Source organism: Chlorocebus sabaeus, chromosome 3 (assembly GCF_047675955.1).
Source record: "Chlorocebus sabaeus isolate Y175 chromosome 3, mChlSab1.0.hap1, whole genome shotgun sequence".
Taxonomy (NCBI): Eukaryota; Metazoa; Chordata; class Mammalia; order Primates; family Cercopithecidae; genus Chlorocebus; species Chlorocebus sabaeus.
This window is the reverse complement of record NC_132906.1, coordinates 28308489-28335659: the sequence shown is the minus strand read 5'-3', so window position 1 is coordinate 28335659 and position 27171 is coordinate 28308489. Positions and strand designations below refer to the sequence as shown.

The following is a 27171-nucleotide window of genomic DNA, read 5'->3' as shown; positions in this document are numbered from 1 at the left end:
CTGCTGTCTAGTTTTTGACTTTTAATAGTAGTATTTCAATAACTATCACATTCTGTATTAGCTTTGGTATTATTTCTTCACTCATGGAGTAAAGTATAGAAATCAGAGAAGTGACACAGTGCTTTAAAATTAACTAGCCGGGCACTGTGGAACACACATGTAGCCCTTACTACTCAGGAGGCTGAGGCAGGAGGATAGCTTGAGCCCAAAAGTCAAGGCTGCAGTGAGCCGATCACACCTCTGCATTCCAGCCTGGGCGACAGAGCAAGACTTCATCTCAAAAAAATGAATAAATAATAATAAATAAAATTACTCTCAAAAACTTCGAGTGAGTTAAAAATCTTTTCAATTTAATAGCTTGTTCGGGAGAAGAGTATAACCTCTGTTGTGCCTTGGTGAGAGTTAAACATTTTTTAAAAATAATTTCAAGTTTCTGTGAAGCACTTGGGCCTCTATAATATCAACTTGAAATCTGAAGAAATGCTCATGTTAAGAATTATTTCAAATAGGCTGGTCGCAGTGGTTCACACCTGTAATCCCAGCACTTTGGGAGAATGAGATGGGCGGATCACCTGAGGTCAGGAGTTTGAGACCAGCCTGACCAACATTGAGAAACTCCGTCTCTACTAAAAATACAAAATTAGCCAGTGGTGGGTGGGGGAGGGGGGCGCCTGTAATCCCAGCTACCCGTGAGGCTGAGGCAGGAGAATCGCTTGAACCCAGGAGGCAGAGGTTGTGGTGAGCCGAGATCGTGCCATTGCACTCCAGCCTGGGCAACAAGAGCAAAACTCTGTCTCAAAAAAAAAAGAAAAGAAAAAAAAATATTTTGGCCAGGTGCAGTGGCTCATGCCTGTAATCCTAGCATTTTGGGAGGCCAAGGCGGGCAGATCATGAGGTCAAGAGATTTAGACCATCCTGACCAACATGGTAAAACCCCATCTCTACTAAAAATACAAAAAAAAAAAAAAAAAAGCTAGGCGTGGTGGTGCACGCCTGTAGTCTCCGCTACTAGGGAGACAGGCAGTAGAATCGCTTCAGCTCAGGAGGTGGAGCTTGCAATGAGCCGAGATTGCACCACTGCACTCCAGCCTGGCTACGGAGGGAGACTCCGTCTCAAACAAACAAACAAACAAAAAAATTGGCCGGGTGCGGTGGCTCACCCCTGTAATCCCAGCACTTTGGGAGGCCGAGGCGGGCAGGAGACCATCCTGGCTAACACGGTGAAACCCCGTCTCTACTACAAATGCGAAAAAAATTAGCCAGGCGTGGTGGTGGGCACTTGTAGTCCCAACTACTCGGGAGGCTGAGGCAGGAGAATGGCGTGAACCCAGGAGGCGGAGCTTGCAGTGAGCCGAAATTGCGCCACTGCACTCCAGCCTGGGCGACAGAGCGAGGCTGCGTCTCAAAAAAAAAAAAAAAAAAAATTCTGCCAGTGGCTCTGGACATTGTAGTCATAGATGGGAGAATATTTAGTGAAAAAAGGAAAGTTTTTAAGGGATATAATCCAACTCTCATTTTACAGATGAGGAACATAAAGCGCAGGTATGTGAAATATCTTTACCGCTCAAAGCAGTGTACTTTTTTTTTTTTTTTTGAGAAAGGAAGGGGCTTCTAATACTAGTATGGCCTACTGCCTGGCGGTACATAAAAGGTTATAGGACTAATGTGTAGCCATCGCTATTGGACAAACCCAAGAAAGAGATCTTATTTTGATCCTAAGTATATATTTTCCCCTCAAGATTCTTGTTGGAAGATCCATTTCACCTTTATCTATTACCACAGACACAAAAGGGAAGTTCCTTTACACAAATCGATATTCATCCACAATAAAACCCATGAGAAGTTGGAGTGAGTTGGCAAAGCCACAGCATGTTACCACTCCTAGGAGGAACATTTACCTATATTCATATGTATGCATAGCTGTAGCCTCTCAGTTGTGCTTCAGAAAAATCCCGTTTGCATACATTACCATGTAAATGGTGACCAGTGGAGTTGTGTATCATAGGGACATTGCATATATGTTTTATATATCAAATTAATGAGGGTAGGCTAATTGCCATAATAGATCATCCCAAAAATATATAGTGGCTCAAAGCTGTTCTTGCTAAACAAGTTTACTACTTGTTTACTAGTTTCCAAGGTCTTTCTGTACCTAAGCATTTAGGAGCTAACTTCCAAGGTTTCCTTGGAGGGGTCAGTCTGTTGGGAGTGTTTTTTAGGGACAGGAGCTTAAAGTTGTTGATTTCTTTAGTTGACTTAAAGAGCTTAAAAGTAGTTGACTTCCATTCTCATCCCACTAGCTAGAGCTTAGTCATATGCCCACATCTTAACTGCAAGGGAGGCTAGGAAATGAAATTTATCTGTATGGCCATGAAGTAAGAACATGGATTTTGATGTCTAGCTGGCTGTCTTTGCTTACTTGAGTGCCCCCCTCCTTCCCAAATTCCTAAGTGGTTACCAAAAAATAAACTAGCTGACACAATTATGCTTCAAATAGAAAAAGTTAATAGTGAAACAAAGGGACTTTTATTTAAGAATTAACCTCTATCCTTTACCTCCTTTAGGCAGAATTGTCAATTAATGCATACCAATAGTCAACTAGCAACTGAAATCTCAAAATGAGGAAAACCCAAATTTTTACAAGCATTACTTTTACATACATATTTAAATGCAGTTTGGCTTGGTTTTCTTATTCCATTACTAGTCAAATTCAGAACTCAGACTTACAGTTCCTTGCTTGTTTTAGGGGCTACCCTATTATTAAATGATGTTTGAAAAATACTCAGCTTTTTACAACAAAGATAGCAATTCCACAAATGAAAACAGCAGTAAGTTAGGTCTGTTTGTTGCCTTTGGATAAGTTGTCATAATCCTCAAACTGTACTCAACTATTCAGTTTTTCATAGAAGCACTGCATGGTTGCACTTCTGAAATCAAAAACAGGAAGTATGCCATATAAATGTCAGTAAAACTAAAACTCAGTTCTATGGTTTGATGTTTCTCTTCCCCCTATATTTTCATGTTAATGTCTGATTTTATGTGTACTTAGAATGACTGCATAAAGGTAAATGGTAATCTTACCTGATTCGTTTTCTTTGACAGCCTAACACAGTTTTAGGTTGGGTATGGGGGGCATGGAGGAAACCTGTGAAATAACCTAATATTGTAACTTTCATGGAGGGAAAGGAAAGGGCCAAAGAAACTGCTGTTAATTTGGCATCATTAGAAATTGCTTTATTACTGCCAGAATACAGTAAAGATAGAGAAATAAAAGAGGCCAGAGTCTTTTAACTATTTGAAAATCTACTACAGAAAAAACTGTTACACTTTGTATAGTCTTATTTTGATACCTGAGCAATTCCTTGAATGTGTTCCACTACCTTAATTCCTTCATGAGACAACTAAGGAGTGGCTTAAATACTGTGAAAATCCAGGATATCCCTGCTTGTTCTCTGTGAAGAAGTAGGAGTCTTCTTATAGTTCATTTACTATTTCCAATATAACATAATTCCACATAAATTTCTATAGAAATTCCAAGAAAATATTTAAACTGACCAGTCCAGAAGTTTTACATTACTTCAAATATTTCTGGAGAAATGTTACACATAGGTGTCTCTGTAACTTTAAAATGTTTTTTAAGGAAACTGTTTCTCTTCTTAGTTTGTACTTAAACTGAACACTGAAGGAACAATTTAAAGTCACATACTATAGGAGTGAAGTAACAAAAAATAGAGCCTGACTATCTAAACTCCCTTGAAAGACCACACTGACCCAGAAAATATGGCTTAAAGACAAAAAGGTACCCTTATGTTTACTGTTTTTTTTTGTTTTGTTTTGTTTTTGCAGCATATGAGGCACTGTTGAGTGGCACCTACAATATATATACAACATTTAAGGCATTATCTTTTGATTTAAAATACAGAAATGGGTGTATGTGAGAAGTAACATAAATAAGGGTATGTTAATGAAGTGCAAACTACATGTAATTGCTAAAGAGATGTGGGAAATGAAGTTATTTAACTCTAGATTGATATTGGGTAGAAGTTTGCTGGAATAGGCAAATCTTTTTTTTTTTTTTTTTTTTGGAGACCGAGTTTTGCTTTGTCCAGGCTGGAGTGAAGTGGCATGATCTCGGCTCACCGCAACCTCCGCTCCCCAGGCTCAAGTGATTCTCCTGCCTCAGCCTTCCAAGTAGCTGGGATTACAGGTGCCCGCCACCACGCCTGGCTAATTTTTATACTTTTAGTAGAGACGGGGTTTCGCCATGTTGGCCAAGCTGGTCTCAAACTCCTGACCTCAGGTGATCCACCTGCCTCGGTCTCCCAAAGTGCTGGGATTACAGGCGTGAGCCACTGTGCCCAGCCAGCAAATCTTAACGTAGAATTTTTAAGGAGTAGTGAATTTGGATTGCCAGAGAAAAGATAACCATTCATTCGTTCAGCAAAGGTTTATTGAGTGCTTACTGTGAGACAGGCACTGTTCTAGAGACATAGCAGCAAACAAAACTGTTATAGAACAGGAACAGGCAGGTCATCTCCCAGATATGACACTTTGATAGGAACACAAAATACAAATAGGAGAGTAGAAAGAGATGAAATACAAAGGGAAAGAGCTGGTATTGGGCTTACATTAATATTAAAAGGCCTTAAATGCTAGATGTTTCTAAGTGGGAGAAACATGCTGAAAAGATACATGGCATGAATGAACTTATGTCCCTATGTTCAGAACAGACTGCTTTCCCTTCTCTGTTAGTTGGCTTCTAGCCTCCTAGGAACCTTTATAATCATCAGTGTGATCCAATATAAATACTGCACATATGAAGGTTCCCCGTTGAGGAGTTTGGAAGCAAAAAGGGAAAGAATGGCTGGAAAAGACTTCAATCTTCTGTCTCCTTTTATCTTCCCAATGGCTAGTAGAAAATACTATCATCAATCTCTTCCTTGCAATAATCTCCCATATGATATTTGTCTGCATTGTGACTCAATTCCTGAAGGTCCTGTTCTTCATTCCTTTCTGGTAGAATAACTGAAAAGAAAGGAGATTACATTTACATTTGCTTTTTCTAGTCAATCAGGTTTTTCTTATTCGCCCAGCAACACTTCTCTACAGAGAGTTTGATGCAAAGTATTTTATGTTTTATATAGGCTAGTGGAGACATGGGTATGGCAGGATGAGGCTATATAGTACAAGCTTGAGATTTAATAGCTTGAATTAAATGGGCAATTTTAAAAATGAAAAGAAACGTATCTGCAGTGCCTTACAAAGAAGTAACTATAAGAAGTAACATGTTTAGTGATCATTTACCTATAGGGAAGAAATAAAATAAGGAAATGAACCTAAGATTCTAAACTTAAAGGTCCAAAAACTTGTGTTATCACCAATAGTAGCCAAGAAATTTGGAAGAAATACCTTGAAAAAAATAAACTTAATGTCAGATCTAAGTGGGATATTACTAGAAGACAGAGGACAAGCTTTCTCGATAAGCTATCTGGCCTGCTGATGTACATGTGAAAGTCATCATCATACAGAAATTGAGTCCAGGCGCAGTGGCTCACGCCTGTAATCCCACCACTTTGGGAGGTCTTGAGCCCGGGAGTTCAAGACCAGCCTGGGCAACATGGCAAGGCCCCATCAATACAAAAAAATTTTAAAAAGTTAGCCAGGCATGGTGGCATACCCCTGTAGTCGCAGCTACTCTGGAGGCTTAGGCAGGAGGATCACCTGAGCCCAGGAGTTAGAGGTTGAAGTAAGCCTGCACTCCAGCCTGGGTAACACAGCAAGACCCTGTTTCATTAAAATAAATAAATAAAAGAAAGAAAAATTGATTGACTCTCTATGGACTAATGAGGGAATGGAATGAAGATCAAATGTTTATATATGAACTTTGATTGTAAGATATCAATTTCTGACAAAAAAATTGAGTAACATACTGTATGATTCCACATATATCAGTTCTAGAAAATGCAAACTGGTCTATAGTGACAGAAAACAGGCCAGTGGTTTCCTAGGGAGAGGTAAGAGGAGGCAAGGATTATAAAGAGGCAGGGGGAACTCTTAGGAATAATGGCTATCATCAGTTGTATTTCTTCCTTTCTAACTTGAATGTGGTTTATTTCTTTTTCTTGCCTTTTCCCTGGTCAGAACCTCTGATGTTGAATGAAAGTGGCCAGAGCAAAGAAAATATCTTTGTATTATTCTTTATCTTAGGAGGAAAATGAAAGCATGCAGTTTTTCATCGTTACGCATAAGGCTATCTGTAGGATTTTTATAGATGTCTTTGTCTGGTTGAGAAAGTATCCTTCTATTCCTATTTTGCTAAAAGGTTAGTGTTTTTGTTTGTTCGTTTGTTTTTAAATCAGGAACAAATACGGGATTTTGTCAGATTTTTTGTGTGTGTCTATTGAGATGATCAGATTTTCTTTTTTAGCTTAATATAGTAACTTACAATGATTAATTTTTAAATTTAAAGCAATGACATATTTTTGGGATAAACCTCATCCAGTAATACTAACTTTCTTATATTTTGTTGCATTTTACTTGTTTAAAGTTTAGTTTAGAATTATTGCATCCACGTTCAAGAGGGAAAATGGGCTATAGTTTTCTTTTCTTTTAATGGCTTTGTGTGGTTTAGGTTATCAGGGTAATGCTGGCCCCAAAAAATAAACTGGGAAGTATTCCTTTCTCTTCAGTTTTCTGGAAGATTTGTGTGTAATTGGTATACACAGTGTTATCACTAAGTGTTTGGAAGAATCCACCAGTGTTTTGTGAGAATATTTTTAACTATTAATTTAATTTTTAAAAAATAGATATATAGCTTTGGAGGTTATCTATTTTTTCTTTTCTTTCACAAGGTCTCAATCTTTCACCCAGGCTGGAATGCAGTGGCATAATCAGGGCTCAATCTTGCGAGCTCAAGCGATCCTCCCACCTTAGCCCCGCAAGTAGCTGGGACTACAGTCATGCGCCACCACACCCAGCTAATTTTTTTGTATTTTTAGTAGAGATGGGGTGTCTTCACATTGCCCAGGCTGGTCTCAAACTCCTGGACTTAAGTGATCTGCCCACCTCAAACTCCCAAAACGCTGGGATTACAGGTGTGAGCCACTGCACCCAGCATTATTTCTTTTTGAGTAAGCTTTGGTAGTTACGTCTTTCAAGGAATTTGACCATTTCATCTAAGTTGTTGAGTTTTGCTTAAGGTTTTTCATAATATTCCTTTGTTATCCTTTAAGTATCTGTAGAATTTGTCATATTTCATCTCTCATTCCTGATATTGGTAATATGGGTCTTCTCTTTTTTTTTCCCCCTGAGCAGCCTGGCAAAAGTTTATCAATTTTATTTATCTCAAAGAACCAGGGTTTGGTTTCATTAATATTCTCAATGGACTTTGTTTTCTATTTCATTTATTTCTACTTTGATCTTTATTATTTCTTTTCTTTTGTTTCTTTGTGTTTAATTTGTTCTTCTTTTCTAATTTCTTAAGGTGGAAGCTCACTGACTTGACATCTTTAATATTTTCTAATAGAAGCATTTTGCTTATAAATGTCTTCCTACATAACTGCTTTAGTGGCATGTCACAAAATTTGATATGCTTTGTTTTTATTTTCATTCAGCTCGAAATGCCTTCTAATTTCACTGCGCTCCTATTTTAATCAATGGGTTATTAGAAGGTTATTTAGTGTTATTTTGTTTCCAAACATTTGGGGATTTTCCAGACAGCTTTCTGTTATTGATTTCTAATTTTAATTCTACTGTAGTCAGAAGACATACTCTGCATGATTTGAATCCTTTAAAATTTACTGAGACATGTTTTATTGCCTAAAATAAGGGCTGGTAAACTTCTATAAAGGGTCAGACAGTAAATATTTTAAACTCTGTGGGCCACATATGATCTTTGTCACATATTTTCTTCCTTTTTAAAGAAATCTTTCAAAATGTAAAAACCATTTTTAGTTCATGGACTATACAAAAACAGACTACATTTGGCCTCAGGGCCATAGTTTGCTAACCTGTGGCCTAGAACATGATCTATTTGGGTAAATGTTTCATGTATACTTTAAAGAGAATATATACTCTATTACAGGTTGAGTATCCCTTATCCAAAATGCTTGGGACCAGAAATGTTTCAGATTTCAAAGTTTTTTGGATTTTCTGAATATTTGTATATACATAATAAGATATCCTGGGAATAGGACCCAAGATAATTGGGTCATGTTGGTGCTCAAAAAATTTTGGATTTTGGAGCATTTTGTATTTCAGATTAGGGATGCTCAACCTGTACTGTTAGTTTGGTTACAGTGTTGCTTGAGTTTACTATATCCTTGTAAGTTTCTACTTGTTTTAGCAATCATTTAAAGAGGGGTATTGAAATCTCTGACTATAACTATGGATTCATCTCTTTCTCCTTGCACTTCTGTCAGTTTTTGATTTACATATTTTGAAGCTTTATTATTTGAGACAAAACTATGTAGGATTATTGTATCCTTCTGATTAACTAGCCCTTTTATTATTTTTATCATTTTATTATTATAAAATGGCCTTCTTTATTCCTGGTAATATTATTTGCTTTGAAATCTACTTATTTCATGTTAATATAGCCACACCAGTTTTCTTTTGACTAATGCCAGCATCAGTATGATATATCTTTTTTCATCCTTTTACTTTTTGTTGTTGTTGTTGTTGTTTTTGAGACTGAGTTTCACTTTGTTGTCCAGCCTGGAGTACAGTGGCATGATCACCACTCCCTACAGCCTTGACCTCCTGGGTTCAAGCTATCCTCCCACCTCAGCCTCCCGAGTAGCTGGGACTACAGGCATGCACCACCACACTTGGCTAATTTTTTGTGCAGACAGGATCTCACCATATTGACCAGTCTGGTCTCAGACTCATGGGCTCAAGTGATCCTCCTGCCTCAACCTCCCAATGTGCTGTGATTACAGGCATGAGCCACTGTGCCTGGTCATCCTTTTAATGTTGTTATGTCTTTGTATGTAAAATGTCTTTTTTTTTTTTTTTTTCTGTCTCCCAGGCTGGAGTGCAGTGGTGTGATCTCTGCTTACTGCAACCTCTGCCTCCTGCATTCATCCAATTCTCCTGCCTCAGCCTCCCAAGTAGCTGGGATTACAGGCACCCGCCACCATGCCTGGCTAATTTTTGTATTTTTAGTAGAGACAAGATTTCGCCATGTTGACCAGGCTGGTCTTGAACTCCTGACCTCAGGTGATCTAACTGCCTTGACCTCCCAAAGTGCTGGGATTAAAGGCGTGAGCCATCGCACCCAGCCTAAAATGTGTTTCTTATTGACATTATATAGTTGGATCTTGTTTTTTATTTTCCCCCCAGCATCCAAAATTTTTTGTTTCAAGACAGGCTCTCCCTCTGTCACCCAGGGTGGAGTGCAGTGGTACGATCATGGCTCACTGCAGCCTTGACTTCCTGGGCTCAAGCGATCCTCCTGCCTCAGCCTCCCAAGTAGCTGGCACTACAGGCATGTACCACCACTCACAACTAATTTTTTTTTTGAATTTTTTTTTATAGAGATGGAGTTTCACTTGTTGCCCAGACTGGTCTTGAACTCCTAGGCTCAAGTGATCTGCCCACCTTGGCCTCCCAAAGTGCTGGGATTACAGGCATGAGCCACTGCGCCCAGGCCAAAGTCTTTTTAATAAGAATAGGATCCAGGTTTAGTTTTTATAGCCTTGGCTGGCCCATCAGCCTCTGATGTGCTTGAACTTGGAGTGGTCACAGGGCTTAGTGTGGCTGTGCTGGGTTCCCAGGGCCTTGCCAAAATGCCAGTACACCTCTTGGCCCTTGTAAGGACCAGAGAGCAGGATGGTGCCACAGCCTTTGAGGGTGTCCAGGGCCAGCTGGTTGAAGGTGAGGATCTTGTCCCCAGCCTTGGCGATCTGGCTGCAGGCCCAACTGCTCACATGCAGTGCACACACCTTCAGTTTGGGCACGTCCTGAATCCATTATGGTCCCCACAACCACAGCTGTTTTGTTTTCCTGGCCAGAAAGCTTCATCTTCCAGATCATCCAGGAAAGAGACAGAGATGGCCATTTGGTGCAACTCATAAATAACCTCTTCACCACAACTTGGTTGAAGGTAGAGTTTCTTCTGGCCAGAAACATATACAGCTTAACCAACAGCCTTCAGTAGATGTCCTGGCTCTTGGGCTCCTGGTGTTGAACCTTTCAGTCGTTGTTGTGGCAGGAGACAACTTCCATGATGGTGCTTCCTGTTCATCCAGGTCCAAAAGCAGTCTTGCTTTTTATCTGACAATCTTTGCCTTTTAAGTGGGATATTTCGATAATATACATTTAATGTGATTGCTGATACGATTGCAGTCTATTGCCTTGCCATTTTTCTATTAGTTTCACCACTTATTTGTCCCTTTTTCCACCTTTTTTTTTTGGGATTCTATCTTACCTCCTTTGTTGACTTACTAGCTATAACTGTTTTGTTATTCTACTGGTTGCCTTAAGGCAGTATACATCTTCAACCTACCAGAGTCTACCTTCAGTCTACCTGATGGTAAAAAATTATTTGTTTTCGTATGTCTAAAAACATCTTTATTTTTGCCTTTGTTTTTTGAATGATATTTTGCTGAGTATCAAATCCTAGGTTAACATTTTTTTCTTTCAGTACTTTATGTTCTACTATCTCTCCACTTGCAATGTTTCCAATGAGAAATCTGCTGTCAGCCTTATCTTTGTTACTCTATAACATGTGGCTGCTTTCAATATTTTTTATCACTGGCTTTGAATAATGTGATTATGACATTCTTTGGTGTAGTTTTCTTCTTGTTGAGTTCTTGGATCTGTGAGTTAATAGTTTTTGTCCAATTTGAAAATTTTGGCCATTATTTTTTCAAATATCCCTTTTGTTTCTGCTTTTCTCCTCTCCTTTGATGCCTTTGATTATGTTTACATAAGGATTCTGGAAGTTTGTCCCATAGCTCACTGATGCTTTTGTCATTCTTTTTTCTCTCTTTCATTTTTGAATAGTTTCTTTTGCTATATCCTTCAAGTTCACTAACCTTTTCTTCTGCCATGTCTAATCTGCTACAAATATCATTAGCAGATCTCAGATATTGTAGTTTTCATCCCTAGAACCACATCGAGTTTTTAAAAATGTCTTTCATGTCTCTACTTTCTGCAAATACAGAGTATAGTTATAATAATGTTCACTGTCTTTACTAGTTCTAACATCTTTCTCTGCTTAAGGTCACTTTCAGATGATTGATTATTCTTATCATTGTGGATCATTTTTCTGGCTTCTTTGCGTGCCTGGAAAGGCACTGTGAATTTTATCTGTTGGCTGCTGGATATTCTTCTGTTCCTCTAAATGTTCCTGAGTTTTGTCCTGGGATGCAGTTAAGTTACTTGGAAAAGTTTGATTCTTTGGGTCTTATTCTTGTGATTTGTCAAGGAGTGCTCAGTCTATAGCTCATTACATAAGGAAGAATAATGCAATACAGCTAAATAATATACTTCAAGGCAATCTTTAAGTTTAGACTTAAGATTAAGTCTGATCTTAAAAGACTGCAAAAGACTTACTAAACGGTCTTAGAAACAAATTTAATCCTCTAATAAAAAACATGAAAATAATAATTTCAGGAAAAAAATCACTTTCATTAAAAACTGCAAAGCACTAGAAAGAAAAAGTGAGAGGGACAGAAACTGAGAACAGTGGGTACTTCACAGATGAATTTTGTGAGTAAAGATGACTTTTGTTTAAGAATTGGTCTCTACTATATGAATGTATTTCATTCTGAGGATAGTGGTTAAAAACAGAGACATTGGGGCAGATAGACTTGGATGCACATCAGACTCCTCCACACATTAAAACTCAACATGTATGAGCCTCAGTTATCTCATAGATCTATAAAATGCCATGTTATTTTACAAAGTAATCTAGAAGAATAAAAACTCTTAATCTCACCAATTAAAATATACAGAAAAAAGGAACTTAACCATTCCCTGATAAGCAAGCAAACTATACATCTAAATTATACATCTTCAAATATTGTCCCCTTTTCTGGCTCCCTCACAATTTTCAAACGGTTTTGAATGAATCAACAAACATTCACAATTTAAAAAAAAAACTCTAGTGAGAGTGTATGATTCAAACCCTATACAATATTATCTTTGCTTTTTTCCTTGTAATACAACTATTATTCTATCTATATCAACTTAGTAACACTTAATTCTAGAGCCCCATAATTTTTCATTTGAATATAAAAGATAATGCTATCTCAAATAGATTCCAATGCTAAAATTTAATTCCATGTAACTCTTTACGTAGACAGCATATTGTTGAATATAAGCAGTCCAAAGTGAATTAATGCTTGAACCCATAACTGACAACATAAGTTCATTATTCTTGAACAAATCTTACTTGGAAAAATCAGGTTAAATCATTTCCATTCCTAAAGTATGTATTAGCTTTTATGGCCAAATATGCCTTTTTCAAGAAGACAGTACAAAAGCTATATGAATCCCTTTTGTTTTATTCTACCAATCATTTATTTTACATTGTTACGTATTAGCAATTTTTGTTTTGCCTAATAACTGGAACTGAAAACTTACCACACAAAATAAACCAGGGTCACTCTGTAACTCTTGACTAGGTTTTAGGTTTTTAAAAAGTAATGCAACTCATAATTTGGTAAGCATATTAGAATACCACTAGATAGGAATCTTCAATAATTAGAAATCAAGAACCTCTGCTAACTCATTTTTGTGACCTACATTTTTTTTTCTACCAATGAAGGCTTCATTTCAGAAGTATTGATTTGCTTATTTTTACTCCAGTTTTTTCATATTCCGGCAGCCTCTTTCATGTATCCTATCTATTCCTTTCTAAAATTCTACTGTTCTGAGCTCTGAGCTTTATGTCCCAAGCTTGAGAAACAACAACAACAACAACAAAAAACTCTAGTAGTCTACTTTGTATCTTGGAGAGTACTAAAATATTTTTAACCTTTTAATTCTGAGAACTGGGGTGCTTTGGAGTTACCCAAAAAAAAACATAGGAAGAAGAAAGGAAAGCTGAAGGGAAGGAGAGAGGGAGGGAAAAAAAGAAACTACTCTTAGGATGGCTTAAAGTGGTTTTGTGGGGTCAGGTAGATAACTTATGTTTTACCTCTTGTTATATGTAACTCTTTTCCTTTTGGTGTAATTGGAAAGACCCTCAACTAGGAGTTAAGAAACCCAGACTTTAGTTCCAATTTTGCTACTATCCTTCAATGTAATCACCAATATTCTGAAATGGGACCAGGCATGAAGAACAAAATTACACCTGGGCCAGGCGCGGTGGCTCACACCTGTAATCCCAGCATTTTGGGAAGCCGAGGCGGGTGAATCATGAGGTCAAGAGATCAAGACCAGCTTGGCCAACATGGGGAAACCCCGTCTCCACTAAAAATACAAAAATTAGCTGGGCATGGTGTCACACACCTGTAGTCCCAGCTACTCCGGAGGCTGAGGCAGGAGAATCGCTTGAACCCAGGAGGCAGAGGTTGCAGTGAGCCGAGATAGCGCCACTGCACTCCAGCCTTATGACAGAGCAAGACTCTGTCTCAAAAAAAAAAGAAAAAAAAATGTATTACACCTGAGAGGGTTTACAAGTCTCTGGAGTCATAATGCATGGATAGTTGAAAAGTTAATACTCTTTGGAAAGGTGGGGCTATGGCCCTAGCCAGCACGTGAAATTATTCTATTTGTATAAGATTGTCTCATGGCATTAATAATGATGAAGTATGCATGATTACTAGGGCAAATATAATATAAAAGGATACTTCTAAATTTTTACTCTGTGAATTTCACAGTTTCTGTGACACTCACATTCGAAGAGGGTGAACATCAATCAGTCTACTCCTTGACATACACTAGTATAAGTAGTCTTGGCTAAACCATAAAAGAAAAATGAAGGCTGGGTATGGTGGTTCACACCTGTAATCCCAGCACTTTGGGAGGCCAAGGCAGGCGAATCACTTGAGGTCAGGAGGTCAAGATCAGCCTGGCCAACATGGCAAAACCCCATCTCTAATAAAATACAAAAATTAGGCATGGTAGCGCGCACCTGTAATCCCAGTTATTCAGGAGGCTGAGGCGTGAGAATTGCTTGAACCCGGGAGGCAGTGGTTGCAGTGAGCCGAGATCCCAAGATGGCACTGCACTCCAGCCTGGGTGACACAGCAAGACTTCGTCTCAAAAAAAAAAAAAGGAGCCGGTGTGGTGGCTCACACCTGTAATCCCAACACTTTGGGAGCCAAGGCAGGAGATCTCTTGAGGTCAGGAGTTCAAGACCAGCCTGGCAAACATGGTGAAACCCTGTCTCTACTTAAAATACAAAATAGCCAGGCATGGTGGCAGGCACCTGTAATCCCAGCTATTCGGGAGGCGGAGGCAGGAGAATCGCTTGAACCCAGGAGACGGAGGTTCCAGTGAGCTGAGATTATGCCACTGCACTCTAGCCTGGGTGACATGGCAAGACTCTGTCTCAAAGAAAGAAAAAAGAAAAATGAAAAGAGGCATATTATTCAACCATGAAATGGCTTAGAACCTTGCTTCTGAAAGTCCTGCTTGGGGCAAGGGGGACTTTTGGTGTGCCAGCACCAAACATGGGGCAACTCCTTAGAGATCAGCCTCCCTCAGAGATTTTGAAAAAATGTATAATCATATTTTTACTAAATATAGGAACATTATGGTAAGTAACACTACATTTACGTTAAATCTAAGACAAAACATGAAGCTAAAAAGAATTCTAGCTTGGGACCAAGTTTTTAAGGCAGTTGTTCACTCCTCTCTGCTATTAACCATACTTTTGTGGAAAAGTTTGAGGTAGAGTGACTTTGATGACTATTCAAGACTGGTATATTAATACCTCTACTAGCTACAAAGATGAATGGTGGTGATGGTTACAACATAATGAATGTATTTAATACCATTGAAGTGTACACTTAAAAATGATTAAGTTGATAAACTTTATGAAGTATTTTGCCACAGTTTTAAAATTTATGAAAAAAAACCTCTACTAAAGTTCAATATTATCAACAAATATAGACTATTATAAGAGGTTTTTATTTAATTTGAACATGCATTTCTGAATTGACTACTATATCCTGTATTCAGCTCATGAATCATCTCTTACTGTGCTCATGAAAACTATACTTGATTCCAAGTTTTAAAAATACCCATCATTCTTCTTGTGAAGAAGGACCTATGATTAACAGTTCTCACTTTTGTGGCTGTCAGCATGCCTGCATCAGTCAATACCTGCAACACTGTCCATCGTCCAGGATTCCAATCCTGGATGGAATGCACATAAATAAGCCTGTTAGAAATGGCCATAAAATAAAGATAAATAGGATCTCTATGAAGCCACACTAGAAAATCTACTTCTAAGAATCCTTATAAGTAAGGCAAAAATTTAGCTATTATGCTGGGCGTGGTGGCACACATCTGTAATCCCAGCACTTTGGGAGGCCGAGGTGGGCAGATCACCCAAGGTTAGAAGTTCAAGACCAGCCTGGCCAACATGGTGAAACCCCATCTCTACTAAAAATACAAAAATTAGCCGGGCGTGGTGGCTGCGCCTGTAATCCCAACACTTTGGGAGGCCAAGGTGGGCAGATCACCTGAAGTCAGAAGTTCAAGACCAGCCTGTCCAACATGGTGAAATCCTGTCTCTACTAAAAATCAAAAATTAGCCAGGCATGATGGCACGCGCCTGTAGTCCCAGCTACTCAGGAGGCTGAGGCGGCAGAATTGCTTGAACCTGGGAGGCAGAGGTGACAGTGAGCCAAGATCGTGCCATTGCACTCCAGCCTGGGGTGACAAGAACGAAACTCTGTCAAAAAAAAAAAAAAAAGCTATTAGATTTTTCGTTTTACCCATAGAAGAAACTTGGGTGGAATCAATATAAATGCCCCAAAATAAGGACCTACTTAAATTATAGTATATCCTTATATTCCATAAGAAAATACTTATTTAGATATTAAAGTATACAACTGAATATTGCTAGGAAAAAAATATATGAACAAACAGATTTAAACAAAAAGTTTAATAACAAAGGGTGTTGGGGGTAGGTATTTCAGGCTGATGGGATTATTTTTTCCTACATCCTGCTCATTTGTACTTTCTTTAATATCAATTGCTTATAATAAGAAAAAAAACCTGAAGTTTTCTGAAATACTTATTCAACATGAGCTTATCATTCACTTATTAATTCAACAAATATTTGCATTTGTTGAATTAATTCAAACATAGTCCTTATCCTCTCCTTACCCTCATGTCTCTTAATTTACAAGGAAAAAAAAAAAAAGGCATGATGAAACAATCTTGGAAATTTTTTACTCCTTTCTTTCATTCTTATTAATTACCCAGTCATTCCTTTTTGTTGAGGACTCTGGCCCTTTGTTGACAGTATCTGCCTCCCCTGCATTTTCTGCCATCGCCTCCCACTTCAGTGTCCATATAGAAAACCCATTGAAAAACTATGAACTCTGACTCCGTAAAACCACTTCATTCAGTAATCCATACCCAAAGCTACAGCCTCTATCTTCTGATAACCAACAAATTATTCTACAACCTTAGAGTCCAATATATGGATCTCTGACTACAACTACTTATTCTTGCAGTTTTTTACTCCATTACTCCCTAAATACCTGCTTTCATTCCTTAACTATTCTCATTTCTTCAAACTACAATCTCCCACATGCTTCGTGTCTTTTCCTATCCAGCCTAGGTTCTCAGGTACATCACCCTCTTCTGCTAACAACCTTCCTCCCTCGTTAATTCCCTCTTCAATTACCTAGAGCATATGTTTTGTACCATCTTACTTCAATTGAAACTTGCTACTTCACCTCTACCCTTATCTCTTTCATGACTCCTTTATCGGAAAAAAAAAATAAAAAGTAAAACTATTAGCTATGAACTCCCTCAACTTCCTGCTCTAGATTTACAAGTTATACACAAAACTCTCTTACCTGTTCCCTTCTAGTCTCAGAGGAAAAGGGATCCTTTCTCTTTTCTGGGTTAATTCCTTTACCTGCACCTTTATCTCCTACTAGATCTCACTATACTTTATCCTTTCTTATTTCTCCTCTCTGATGGGTCTGTCCCCATACTTTATGTTAAGCTCTCTTCTCCTGTAGATCTCCTCCTCTATTCTGTAACCTCCTCCCTAAAATTATCTTTTGTTTTTAAGAAAATGTCAAGAGCCTTGAAATAATACACATTTATTGTAACCTTTCTCTTTTTTCCTTTTTTTCTTTGTGTTTGGGACAGAGGTTTGCTTTTGTTGCCCAGGCTGGAGTGCAGTGGTGTAATCTCGGCTCACCGCAATCTCTGCCTCCCGGGTTCAAGCAATTCTGCCTCAGCCTCCCGAGAAGCTGGGATTACAGGCATGTGTCACCATGCCCAGCTAATTTTGTGTTTTTAGTAGAGACAGGGTTTCTTTATGTTGGTCAGACTGGTTTCGAACTCCCGACCTCAGGTGATCTGCCTGCCTCAGCCTCCCAAAGTGCTGGGATTATAGGCAAGAGCCACCGCACCTGGCCCCTTTCCCTATTTTAATATACTTTTCAACTCAACACAAACAGAATTCTGCCACCATTGTTTCATTGAAAGTGTTCTGGCAAACATTACTAATGACAGAACTGCCAAATCTTTTTATCTTTTTCAGTTTACTTAGCCTGTCTTTACCTTCTGACACTCCTAACTTCTTTCCTTTTGAAACTTCTCTACCACTGGCTCCTTTAACTCTGAGCTCTGTTGGTGTTCCTGCCCCTCTCTCTCTCGGCCATTCCTTCTCAGTCTTCTGCTGCTTCCTCTTACTTTGCCCAATTACTAATTTTGGTTCTCATTTCTCTATGTTTAGTCTCTATGAGCAATGGCATCCATTTCCCTCATAATCTCAACTACCACCTATTTAGTGATATCCGTTTCCAGCCCAGGCCTTTCTCCTAAGCCTCAGTCGTGTACGTTGAGCTCCTTACTGAACTTCCTACTTAGGTATCCCATGAGTGCTTAATCTTTCATATTCAAAATGTCCTCACTGGACTTGTCATCTCCCTCTCCTGTCCCAGCATTCCATCCCACACCCATAAACACACACACACACACACACACACACACACTCACACTCTCTCTCTCTCTCTCTCTCTCTCTCAAAAGCCATGATCCTCCTCCACTTGTCCCTGTCCTGGTTAATGATACCACCATTGTACTCTACAACCAGGACAGGGACCAGGGAGTCATTACAGATTTTTCTCTCATCTTGTATCCCAGTCATCACTGCCCTAGTCCAAAAGCTCATGATTTCCCACCATGACTATAAAACCACACAAAAATACTTCCATTTAAATAACAATAATAAAGAGCATTTTTACAACATTTTTACAACATTCCCCCTAGTATTTCAATTACGAAATGACAACAGATTACCTTATTAGCAAACCATGAAGGCTATACAGCTTACACTATTCGCAGCATTTAAAACCCTTGTTTATCCCAGTACCTGATACTGTTCAGCACATGGCAGCTTGTTGCTTATCAGTTCACTTCTTAATAAAGTGAATGTGGCATATTTAAAGATATCCGTAATAATTATTAAGCTATATGTTAAGCAGTCTGGGGGTCAATAATATGATATATAACAAAATACAATTATCACACCTTGTTAGTTCACCAGAATCTCTTTAAAACACACCACCCACACATACCCATAAATCAGGAAGTAGAACTGCTATAAATGAGCTTCCATTCACTCCCACCCTACTGTCATGGATAATACTTAACCTATGTATGCTCCTTCAGTTTCTAACCATTCCTCACCCCAAAATGATGAAAGTAAATACACCCTCGTGGCCCCCTTAGAGTAAAAACAGTGTATCATTAGGTGAATCAGAGGGACTTCGCTTCTCTGAGTCTTTCCTACTTTGCTCTCTGATGACTGAAAGATGCAACCTTCTGTCTCACAAGATATCAAACTGTAATTTTCCTGAAGAGAAACAAAGTACAGTATTAAATACGGCTAACTGGATGAAATGCAATCATGCTAATATACATAAAAGACAAACATAGAGCATTCTTTGGTCAACTGAGAAAGGAGATGAGGAGACAGGTATATTGGTAAGAGGCCTTCAGAAGCAATGGCTTCCAATCATTCCTTATTTTTTTCTCAGTTTTCTTTAATGCACATGTATTTTATAATTAGGAGAAAAAATGTTCAAAAGCAAGTCCACAGGTCTAGTTTAAAGGGCAAATAAGGTGGGTGCCGTGGCTCATGCCTATAATCCCAGCACTTTTGGAGGCTGAGGCAGGAGGATCACTTGAGATCAGGAGTTTGAGACCAGCCTGGACAACATGGAGAAACCCTGTCTGTACTAAAAATACAAAAATTAGCTGGGCATGGTGGCTTGCACCTGTAATTCCAGCTACTTGGGAAGCTGAGGAATGAGAATTGCTTGAACTGGGGAGGCAGAGGTTGCAGTGAGCTGAGATCACGCCCCTGCACTCCAGCCTGCATGATACAGCAAGACTCTGTCTAAAAAAATTTTAATAATAATAATTTTAAAAAGGCAAATAAAAGTTATGTACAAAGTAAATTACATCAAGTGGTTTAAAAGAAACCTTGAACTTAATTTAACTGTATATACTAACGTTTTTTATATCTAAAAGCTTAAACTTTAAGAATTTCATTTTTCTATAAAAGAAAGTAAACGAGCATAAATAAAGGTAGAGGGAGAATTGTTAGATTCAGTCATACACTGTAAAAATTTCTTATCAAGAAAGGGTTTTATAGCTACTATATTAGTAGTCTTGCAGTTTATTAAAAGTATTGCAGTTCGGTCATGTCGGCTTTGGGTTGCTTTGCCAATGGCATAAACATCTAATTATTAAAAAACAAAAAACAAAACCTCTATGCTGATAAAAATGCATCCTCCAATAAGGGGGAAAAAGTTCTTTGATTAAATATATACGATATTTTTCTACATGGAAAGTTGAAATGAATTTAATCTTCTGTTTCATATCAAACCTATCTTATTTTTTAAAAGAGTTTCCTTAAAATTAGGTAAACAGTTTGTATATACTGTCCCAAGTTAACTAGGTCAAAAATTAACAGTATGGGGTCATCAAGTAAATTAAACATTAACAGCAAAACTTAAAGGACTTAAATTAAAAACATAGGGTCTAATCCTATGATGAAAAAAAATAAGGAAAAAGTATTCCTATAAGAGCTATAAACTGCTCACCTATTTAAAATCAATTACTTCTTCAGAGCTGCCTTAAAAGGTTAATTTATTTTAAACATATAAGAATTTCCTAGCCAAAAGGGATTTGCACTATAAGAAATAAATTTTATATATTAGGAATAGAAATGTAGTATGAGGCTCAACTGATCACACATCCTCAGTCATATCTCCTACAGACCAGAGTCTCAATTTTACTCCTGTTTATTAAAAATAAATAAGACATGAATGTAATAGATTCCTGGTTCCCTATCCTCCACAACTTCCAATTCATCCCAACTCAATACAGTCTCTGAGAAAGTCATAAGTTGTAATTTTTAAGTTTTTTACTCCTGCAGTTTACATTAAAACTTTCTTTTGATAAATTTCCAATACATCCATTTCCATTATTTATGAGTCCTTGTTATGATCTAAAATTGTTCTGTAAATACAAGAATTGTAATGGATAGGACAAAAAGTTAATACTCACCCATAGTATATTTCAGACTATATATAGTATACATATATATATAATTAATACCATTCTGGGGGTCACTGTTTGAGAAGGGCCTTGTTAAACAAGAATAACCAGAAGAAGGAAACCAAGATGGTGAAGGGTTTAAGATCATAAAACAATTAAAGACACATTAAAGGATGTTGGGGAGTGGGAATTCTGCTGTCATCATGATTCAAAACAATAATGATCATATTTAAAGGGTTATTGTAAGCAAGTAGGAATAAATTTGTTCTCAGTAGCCTCACACTTAGACAATAGGTGGCAGTAAGAAGAGACATATTTTAACTCTTAAGATTCTATGATTCCAATCCTGAATAGGTTTTTATTAAGTTCTTACAATCCTTTATTAAGTTCTTACAAAGTATATATTATTTCAAAAGCAATGTTTCAAAACACTGTATTTAATATCTCATTTAAGGCCAACATTTTAACATTGATTTTAGAAAGATTAACAAAAACAAATGGGTTTATCCCTTTCCAGGAATCCTTATTGGTAGGTGAAAAAAAAAGTTCATACTTCCCGGCCGGGCGCAGTGGCTCACGCCACTTTGGGAAGCCAAGGTGGGTGGATCACCTGAGGCCAGGAGTTCAAGACCAGCCTGGCCAACATGGCAAAACCCCATCTCTACTAAAAATAAAAAAATTAGCTGGGCCTGGTGGTGCGTGTTATACCAGCTACTTGGGAGGCTGCAGCAGAACTGCTTGAACCCGGGAGGCAAAGGTTGCAGTGAGCCGAGATCATGCCATTGTACTCCAGCCTAGACAACAGAGCAAGACTCTGTCTCAAAAAAAAACCGAAAAAGGTCATACTTCCTCAGTAAGTGTTGACCATTATTAGTTGTAAATGAATTTCAGTTTAGTTCCATGATTTGTGGCCAAGAATATTGTAAGCAAAATAACTCCTCATACAGGAAAAAAAATCTTAACTCAGTATCTTCAGAGAATCAAAGTTGAAAATGCTATATATGAATCTGTTCTAATCACTTCTAGAAATTGGAGCTCTAAACCATGTAAATTTCCCAAAACAATTACATTTCCTGATGTGTGTATAAATATTCCCCCATGTAACTAATATTGATATCCTTTAAAAAAATCACAAAAAGTTTCTTGTACATAAAACATTTATAGATAATTAAGTACTTGTATTGATCTTCCATTAAAATAATCTACCCAACTGCAAAATAAATCTGTTTCTAAACAGTTTATTCTCTTAAGCTGATACCTAAGTAATTAAAGCATGTAGTTATATACTGTTTAAATAACCTCTGAGGAGAATTTTTGAATTGTTTTTAATCTGTCAGCTACAGGGAAAAGAAATTATCCAAGATACTTGACAGAACAAAGATACTGTCAACATAACTGTAAATCAAAATGTTGCATTTTAAAAAGGGAATGTAGATGGATAAATTTGTGGGAAAAGCTCATCATATTCTTACCAAGAAATTTCAGTAAATCTTGTGTAGGTATATAATTTCAGTAGCAGATAAGATGCTATATCTAATTAAATAGTTGTCCATCTTGAGGTCTGACACTTCACAGACCTTTAAAAAAGATAAAGAAGTACTTTTTATGGATTTGTTAATCCATTAAAAAAAAAGTACAGAACAGCCCAGGCAACATGACGAAACCCCACCTCTACCAAAAAATAGAAAAAATTAGGTGGGCGTGGTGGCAGGCACCTGTGGTCCCAGCTACACAGGACGCTAAGGTGGGAGGATCACTTGAGCCCAGGAGACAGAGGTTAAAGTGAGCTGAGATCACTCCACTGAACTCCAGCCTAGGAGACAGAAACCCCACCTCAAAAAAAAAAAAAAAAAAAAAAAAATACCTAGGTGGTATTAAAATATATATATATGTACACATACACACTTAATTACTACCATAACCACACATCAACATACATACAAAATGACTTTTCACATCCTTTATTAGTTTCCTAATGCCATAAAATTACCATAAACAAATTACCATAAACTTAGTGGCTTAAAACAACAGAAATGTATTATCTTACAGTTCTGGAGGTCAGAAATTCCAAATGGGTCTTAGCGGGCTAAAATAGAGATGTAGGCATGGCTGTATTACATAAGAGTCTGTTTTCTTGCCTTTTTCAGCTTCTAGGGCTCATGAACTATTCTTTGGCTCATGGCCTCCTTCCACCTTCAGAGTCAGCAATGGCTTTCTCACATCTCATCATTGACATGGATTCTTCTGCTTCCCCTTTACACACTTAAAAGACCATGTAATTAGGCCTCCTCAGGTGATCCAGAATAATCTATTTTCAGATCATCTGAGTAACAACCCTAATTTTTATCTGAAACTTGAATTATCTCTCACCATGTAACATATTAACAAATCCCACATAGATTAGGACATGTACATCTTTGGATATCTTTGGTAGACCATTATTCTGCTTACCATATGTATGAGTGATTTTTTCTTTACTTTTCTTCAGGAACTCCATGGACCATCATCCACCTCTGAAACTATATGCAAACTATTCATATATATGCATGATTCTAGAGAAAGGGTCTATAACTTTCAACAAATTTTCAAAGTTTAAGAATCACTGAGCTGGGTGCAGTGGCACTTGCCTACAGCCCCAGCTACTCGGAAGGTAGAACGGGATGATCACGTGAGTCCAGGAGTTCGAAGCCAGCCTGGGCAATATAGAGAGACCCTGTCTCTTAAAAAAACAAAAATCGGACTAGCTCATAGAACACCAATGTTCCTTAAAAGAATAGTTTCGCAGTGTCAACAATGCAAAATTTTAGATTGGCTTTTTGATGTGTATATTTTTAACTATAATCATAAAACCTTGATATGGATTGAAAGTTTTTTTTCTTGCATTTTTCCTCTGTGTGTTTTTATAGACTGTGTATAGAGAGAGAGAGAGAGAGAAAGAAAACTCACCCATGTACAAGAGCAAGAAAATGATATGGATGTTCTTGAAACTCTTTTTAATATTGTAACTTTTTGTAAATTTGAAATTATTTCCAAAAAAAAGATGTATTTTTTAAATTAAGTCCATCTCAGAGAAACAAGACCAACAGGAAAATAAAAGGAACCCGAAAACCCTGCTAAGCAAACTTTTTAATACATTCAATAGTATATACTGTTTCAAAGTCTGCGTTCTTTCTTGAAAGACAAACAGACCTATAGCTTTCACAGTTTTATCTAAATAAGTTAATATGTTGAAGCCAACATTGCATCAGTTGTAGCTTACTCATTATAAACAGCAGGAGGGAAAAAAAAGCATAGAAATTACAAGACCTCTGTTCTTCACACTACCCATGTTTACCATCCATTTGCTGGTGACTGCATTTCAGTTTCCAAGAGCAAAACCCCAGATTTTAAATTATGACTTCAGTTCTACTCCTATGACAAGTAAAGAGGGGTATGCAGAGATACTAACTGTGAGTGGAAAGGGGTAGGGGAGGGATGATTAACTCTTGACTGTATTGAAGAAAGCAAGCTGACACTTCTGCCCTAATTGAGCACCTAAGTAATTGAGTTCTTTCTTCTTATAAAGTACATTACTTTTAGGGTATTAAAGTTCCAGGCAGGAATTCTTACTAGTTTTTAACCCACGAATTTAATGGTCTGAAGTAAAAGCACTTTTTCTGTTTTTTCTTTGAAATGTAACTCAGGAATTTGCACCCCCTTGTGGTCAAACATAAATTTCTTAGTTTTCAAAAGACCATTTTTTACAATTGGGCTCTGTTCAGGCACAGGAACTACTGTATGTTAGTTGGTTTTGTTTTCTTCCATTTTAGCAAATCAAGAAGCTTTCATGAAAGAATTTTTCGTAAGACTTTAAACACAATTGGACTTAAATCTTCTAAAAATGACTTCCACATAAACTTCAGTCTCTGCAAAATAGAGATAATTGCACCCACTTCATGAGTTACATGAGGATTCAATGGGAAAATGCATGTACCTGTTTAGCCCAGTGTCTGCCACATATTAGGTCTTCAATAAATGTTATCATTTATCATCATCACTTTAGAATTCTCTTAACAGATTATATCTAGAAGGGGACTAAGATAAAAAATTCTACAGTGAGGAAACCAGATTGTGTTACTTACTTATTTGTAAGTTCTATTACAATTTTACAGATGTCTCCCAAATATGCCACTTATCCAGACTCCCCCAGCTGATTGTCCCCAAAGGTACGTTATATTTTTAAAATATAAACAATATGTAGTTATCCCTGGATGCTAGAAATTTGGATGACTTTTACTTTATATATTTTAGATGGGCCTGGGTTTTTTAACTTTAACAATCAGAAAAAGCAATAAATCTATTCCATTTCCATGTATTATTCTTATGAGATGGTAAAATAAATTAACATCCTTATTCGCCTAACAGGGATCATTATTCATATTTGGGAAAAATCATTTGTCAGTCTGATTTATCATTTTAAGGAGCTCTTGAAAAAGAATGCTAACCCCGACCGGTGTGGTGACTCACGCCTGTAATCCCAGCACTTTGGGAGGCAGAGGCATACAGAGAGGTCAGGAGTTAGAGGCCAGTCTGGCCAATATGGTGAAACTCCGTCTCTACTAAAAATACAAAAATTAGCCGGGCGTGGTGGCGCGCACCTGTAATCCCAGCTACATGGGATGCTGAGGCAGGAGAACTGCTTCAACGCGGGAGGCGGAGGTTGCAGTGAGCCAAGATCGCGCCACTGTACTCCAGCCTGGGCAACAGAGTGAGGCTCCCTCTCAGAAAGAAAAAAAAAAAATGCTGACCCCTAATTGTACTAACTGTAGTATGATTTTTTAAACAACCATTAAAGAAGCCAGTTTAAAAGATCAGTGACTGACTGACAATAACATTTACTAATATGCCAAGCACTGTTGAAATTCCTTTAATATTAGCTCATTTACATCCTTACAACAATCCAATGAGGTGTTAATAGTACTTGTTTTACAAAAGGTCCAACAGATAATTTACCCAACAAGGCCACACAGCTAGTAAGCAGTGGAGCTGGGATTCAAACCCAGGCAGCTCGGTTCCAGAGTCAAGCCCACTTAAGTAGTGCACAAAAGTACCAGAGGTTAAGTAGTTTATTTATACTACTCTGCCATGTTACTTCTTGATCTCAAATTGCTAAAATCCATTTCTTTTCCAATACACTTCAATAATGCAAACCATGCTACCCTTCTCCCACTTCCTTATTAGTACTTCAGGCACTTTCATATCTACTGTCTTATTTAACATTCACAATGAAGGTTTTAAAATATTTACAACTTTATTATCGTTAATTGTCCTATCAGAGTGCCCATTTTTTTGAAAGTAGACAGGTTTGCCTAGATATGGTGCTTCTACTTACCAGTTCTAAGACTTTGGGGCAGATTTCTTAATCTGAGCTTCAGGTGTCCTCATCTGTAAAGCGAAGATAATACCTACTTCATAAGGTTGTTGTGAGCAATAAACACGATTAATCCGTAAATCATTTATTTAGCACAGTGCACAGCACACAGTCAATACGTGGTAGCTGTCAGTTTACCAATGCGTTGCACAACAGAAACTCGTCTTTGCTGGATTCAGTTCTCTTGTCTTTGCTGGATTCAGTTCACTTACCACGCCATTAAAAAAACAAAAAAACAAAAAAAATCCTAAGTGACACAGAAAACTGCCCATTCCTATCTCAAAAGTTTAAGAACAAGTTAAGACGTAGGAGAAACTGGATTCAATGAAAGCGCCTTCGCAATAGGCAGCTTAGGACCGGAAAGAAGGGCTTCAGCAAACTTAATCATTAACTCTAGGCAGGCGCGCGCGCGCGCACACACACACACACCCCGTTGAGGAAGGAGACCACGCCTCCTGTGTGGGCTCAGGTTGGAGCGTACAGCGTGGTAGAGAACTCCAGGGCTGCTGAATCTGACAGATGTGGATTCATCCACTTCTGTGCCACTTGTGCTGTCTTGGGCAAATTACTTAATGTCTCTGAGCCTAGGTTTCCTGGTCTTCAAAACGAGAACAGTAATAGTTCCTACCTGGTAAAGTTGTTCCGAGGCTTAAGTGCGATAACCCCTGTAAAGCGCTGGCGAACGGCAAGAGCTCTACACGCGGGCGGGGCCGTTTTAAATGCACGTGTATCCATATGCAAGGTCTCATTGATACATTCCGTTGTTGGAGTTTAGACACTGTAAGACGTTTTTCTTTTCTCCTAAGCTGGACCCGTATTTGTTTACCTCCAACGTAGACTAAATGCCTGTGGGCTGATAGCTATAAGTGGACCCTCGGCCCCACAGCCTCTACCTTCACCTCCGAGTCTTTGCAAAAGCGCTACACGCACGCGCAATAAAAGAAGCAAGAGGATTGCGACCGTAGAAGCAAAGGGAGAGCCGCGCACAACGATGATTCTGCGCATGTGCACGGCGGGAGGAGAGCGAGAGTTGGAGTTTG

At 38.0% G+C, this 27171-nt stretch overlaps 1 protein-coding gene and 1 pseudogene across 5 annotated transcripts; both read right to left on the bottom strand.

The window, feature by feature from the left end:
* Positions 1–4432: 4432 nt before the first annotated feature.
* LOC103214437 (leukemia-associated protein 1) lies at positions 4433–26990 on the bottom strand. Of its 5 annotated transcripts, none has more exons than XR_005236476.2 (3): positions 26093–26334; positions 24695–24795; positions 4934–5025 (listed from the first exon to the last, which is right to left on the bottom strand). XR_005236476.2 is itself a non-coding variant. In XM_037986673.2 (2 exons), exons 1-2 carry the CDS (start codon positions 26878–26880, stop codon positions 4910–4912), a joined length of 237 nt encoding a protein of 78 aa, XP_037842601.1. In that variant the 5' UTR covers positions 26881–26990; the 3' UTR covers positions 4433–4909. The 5 variants fall into 5 exon arrangements, 1 of the variants encoding a protein (XP_037842601.1); XR_012092579.1 differs by lacking the exon at positions 24695–24795 and adding an exon at positions 15737–15856 and having other exon boundaries at positions 4939–5025; XR_005236472.2 differs by lacking the exon at positions 24695–24795 and having other exon boundaries at positions 4975–5025; positions 26093–26145; positions 26270–26338.
* LOC103214436 (large ribosomal subunit protein eL18-like) lies at positions 8804–10227 on the bottom strand (annotated as a pseudogene).
* Positions 26991–27171: the final 181 nt, after the last annotated feature.

What these genes read in the sequence shown, in the direction of transcription:
- LOC103214437 (XM_037986673.2), bottom strand. Translation starts at nt 26,880, where the DNA reads ATGAGACCTTGCATATGGATACACGTGCATTTAAAACGGCCCCGCCCG. An exon ending in CCTCGGAACAACTTTACCAG is followed by an intron (nt 5,026 to 26,759) that starts GTAGGAACTATT and finishes CTTTCTTTTCAG; the next exon opens with TTATTCTACCAGAAAGGAAT.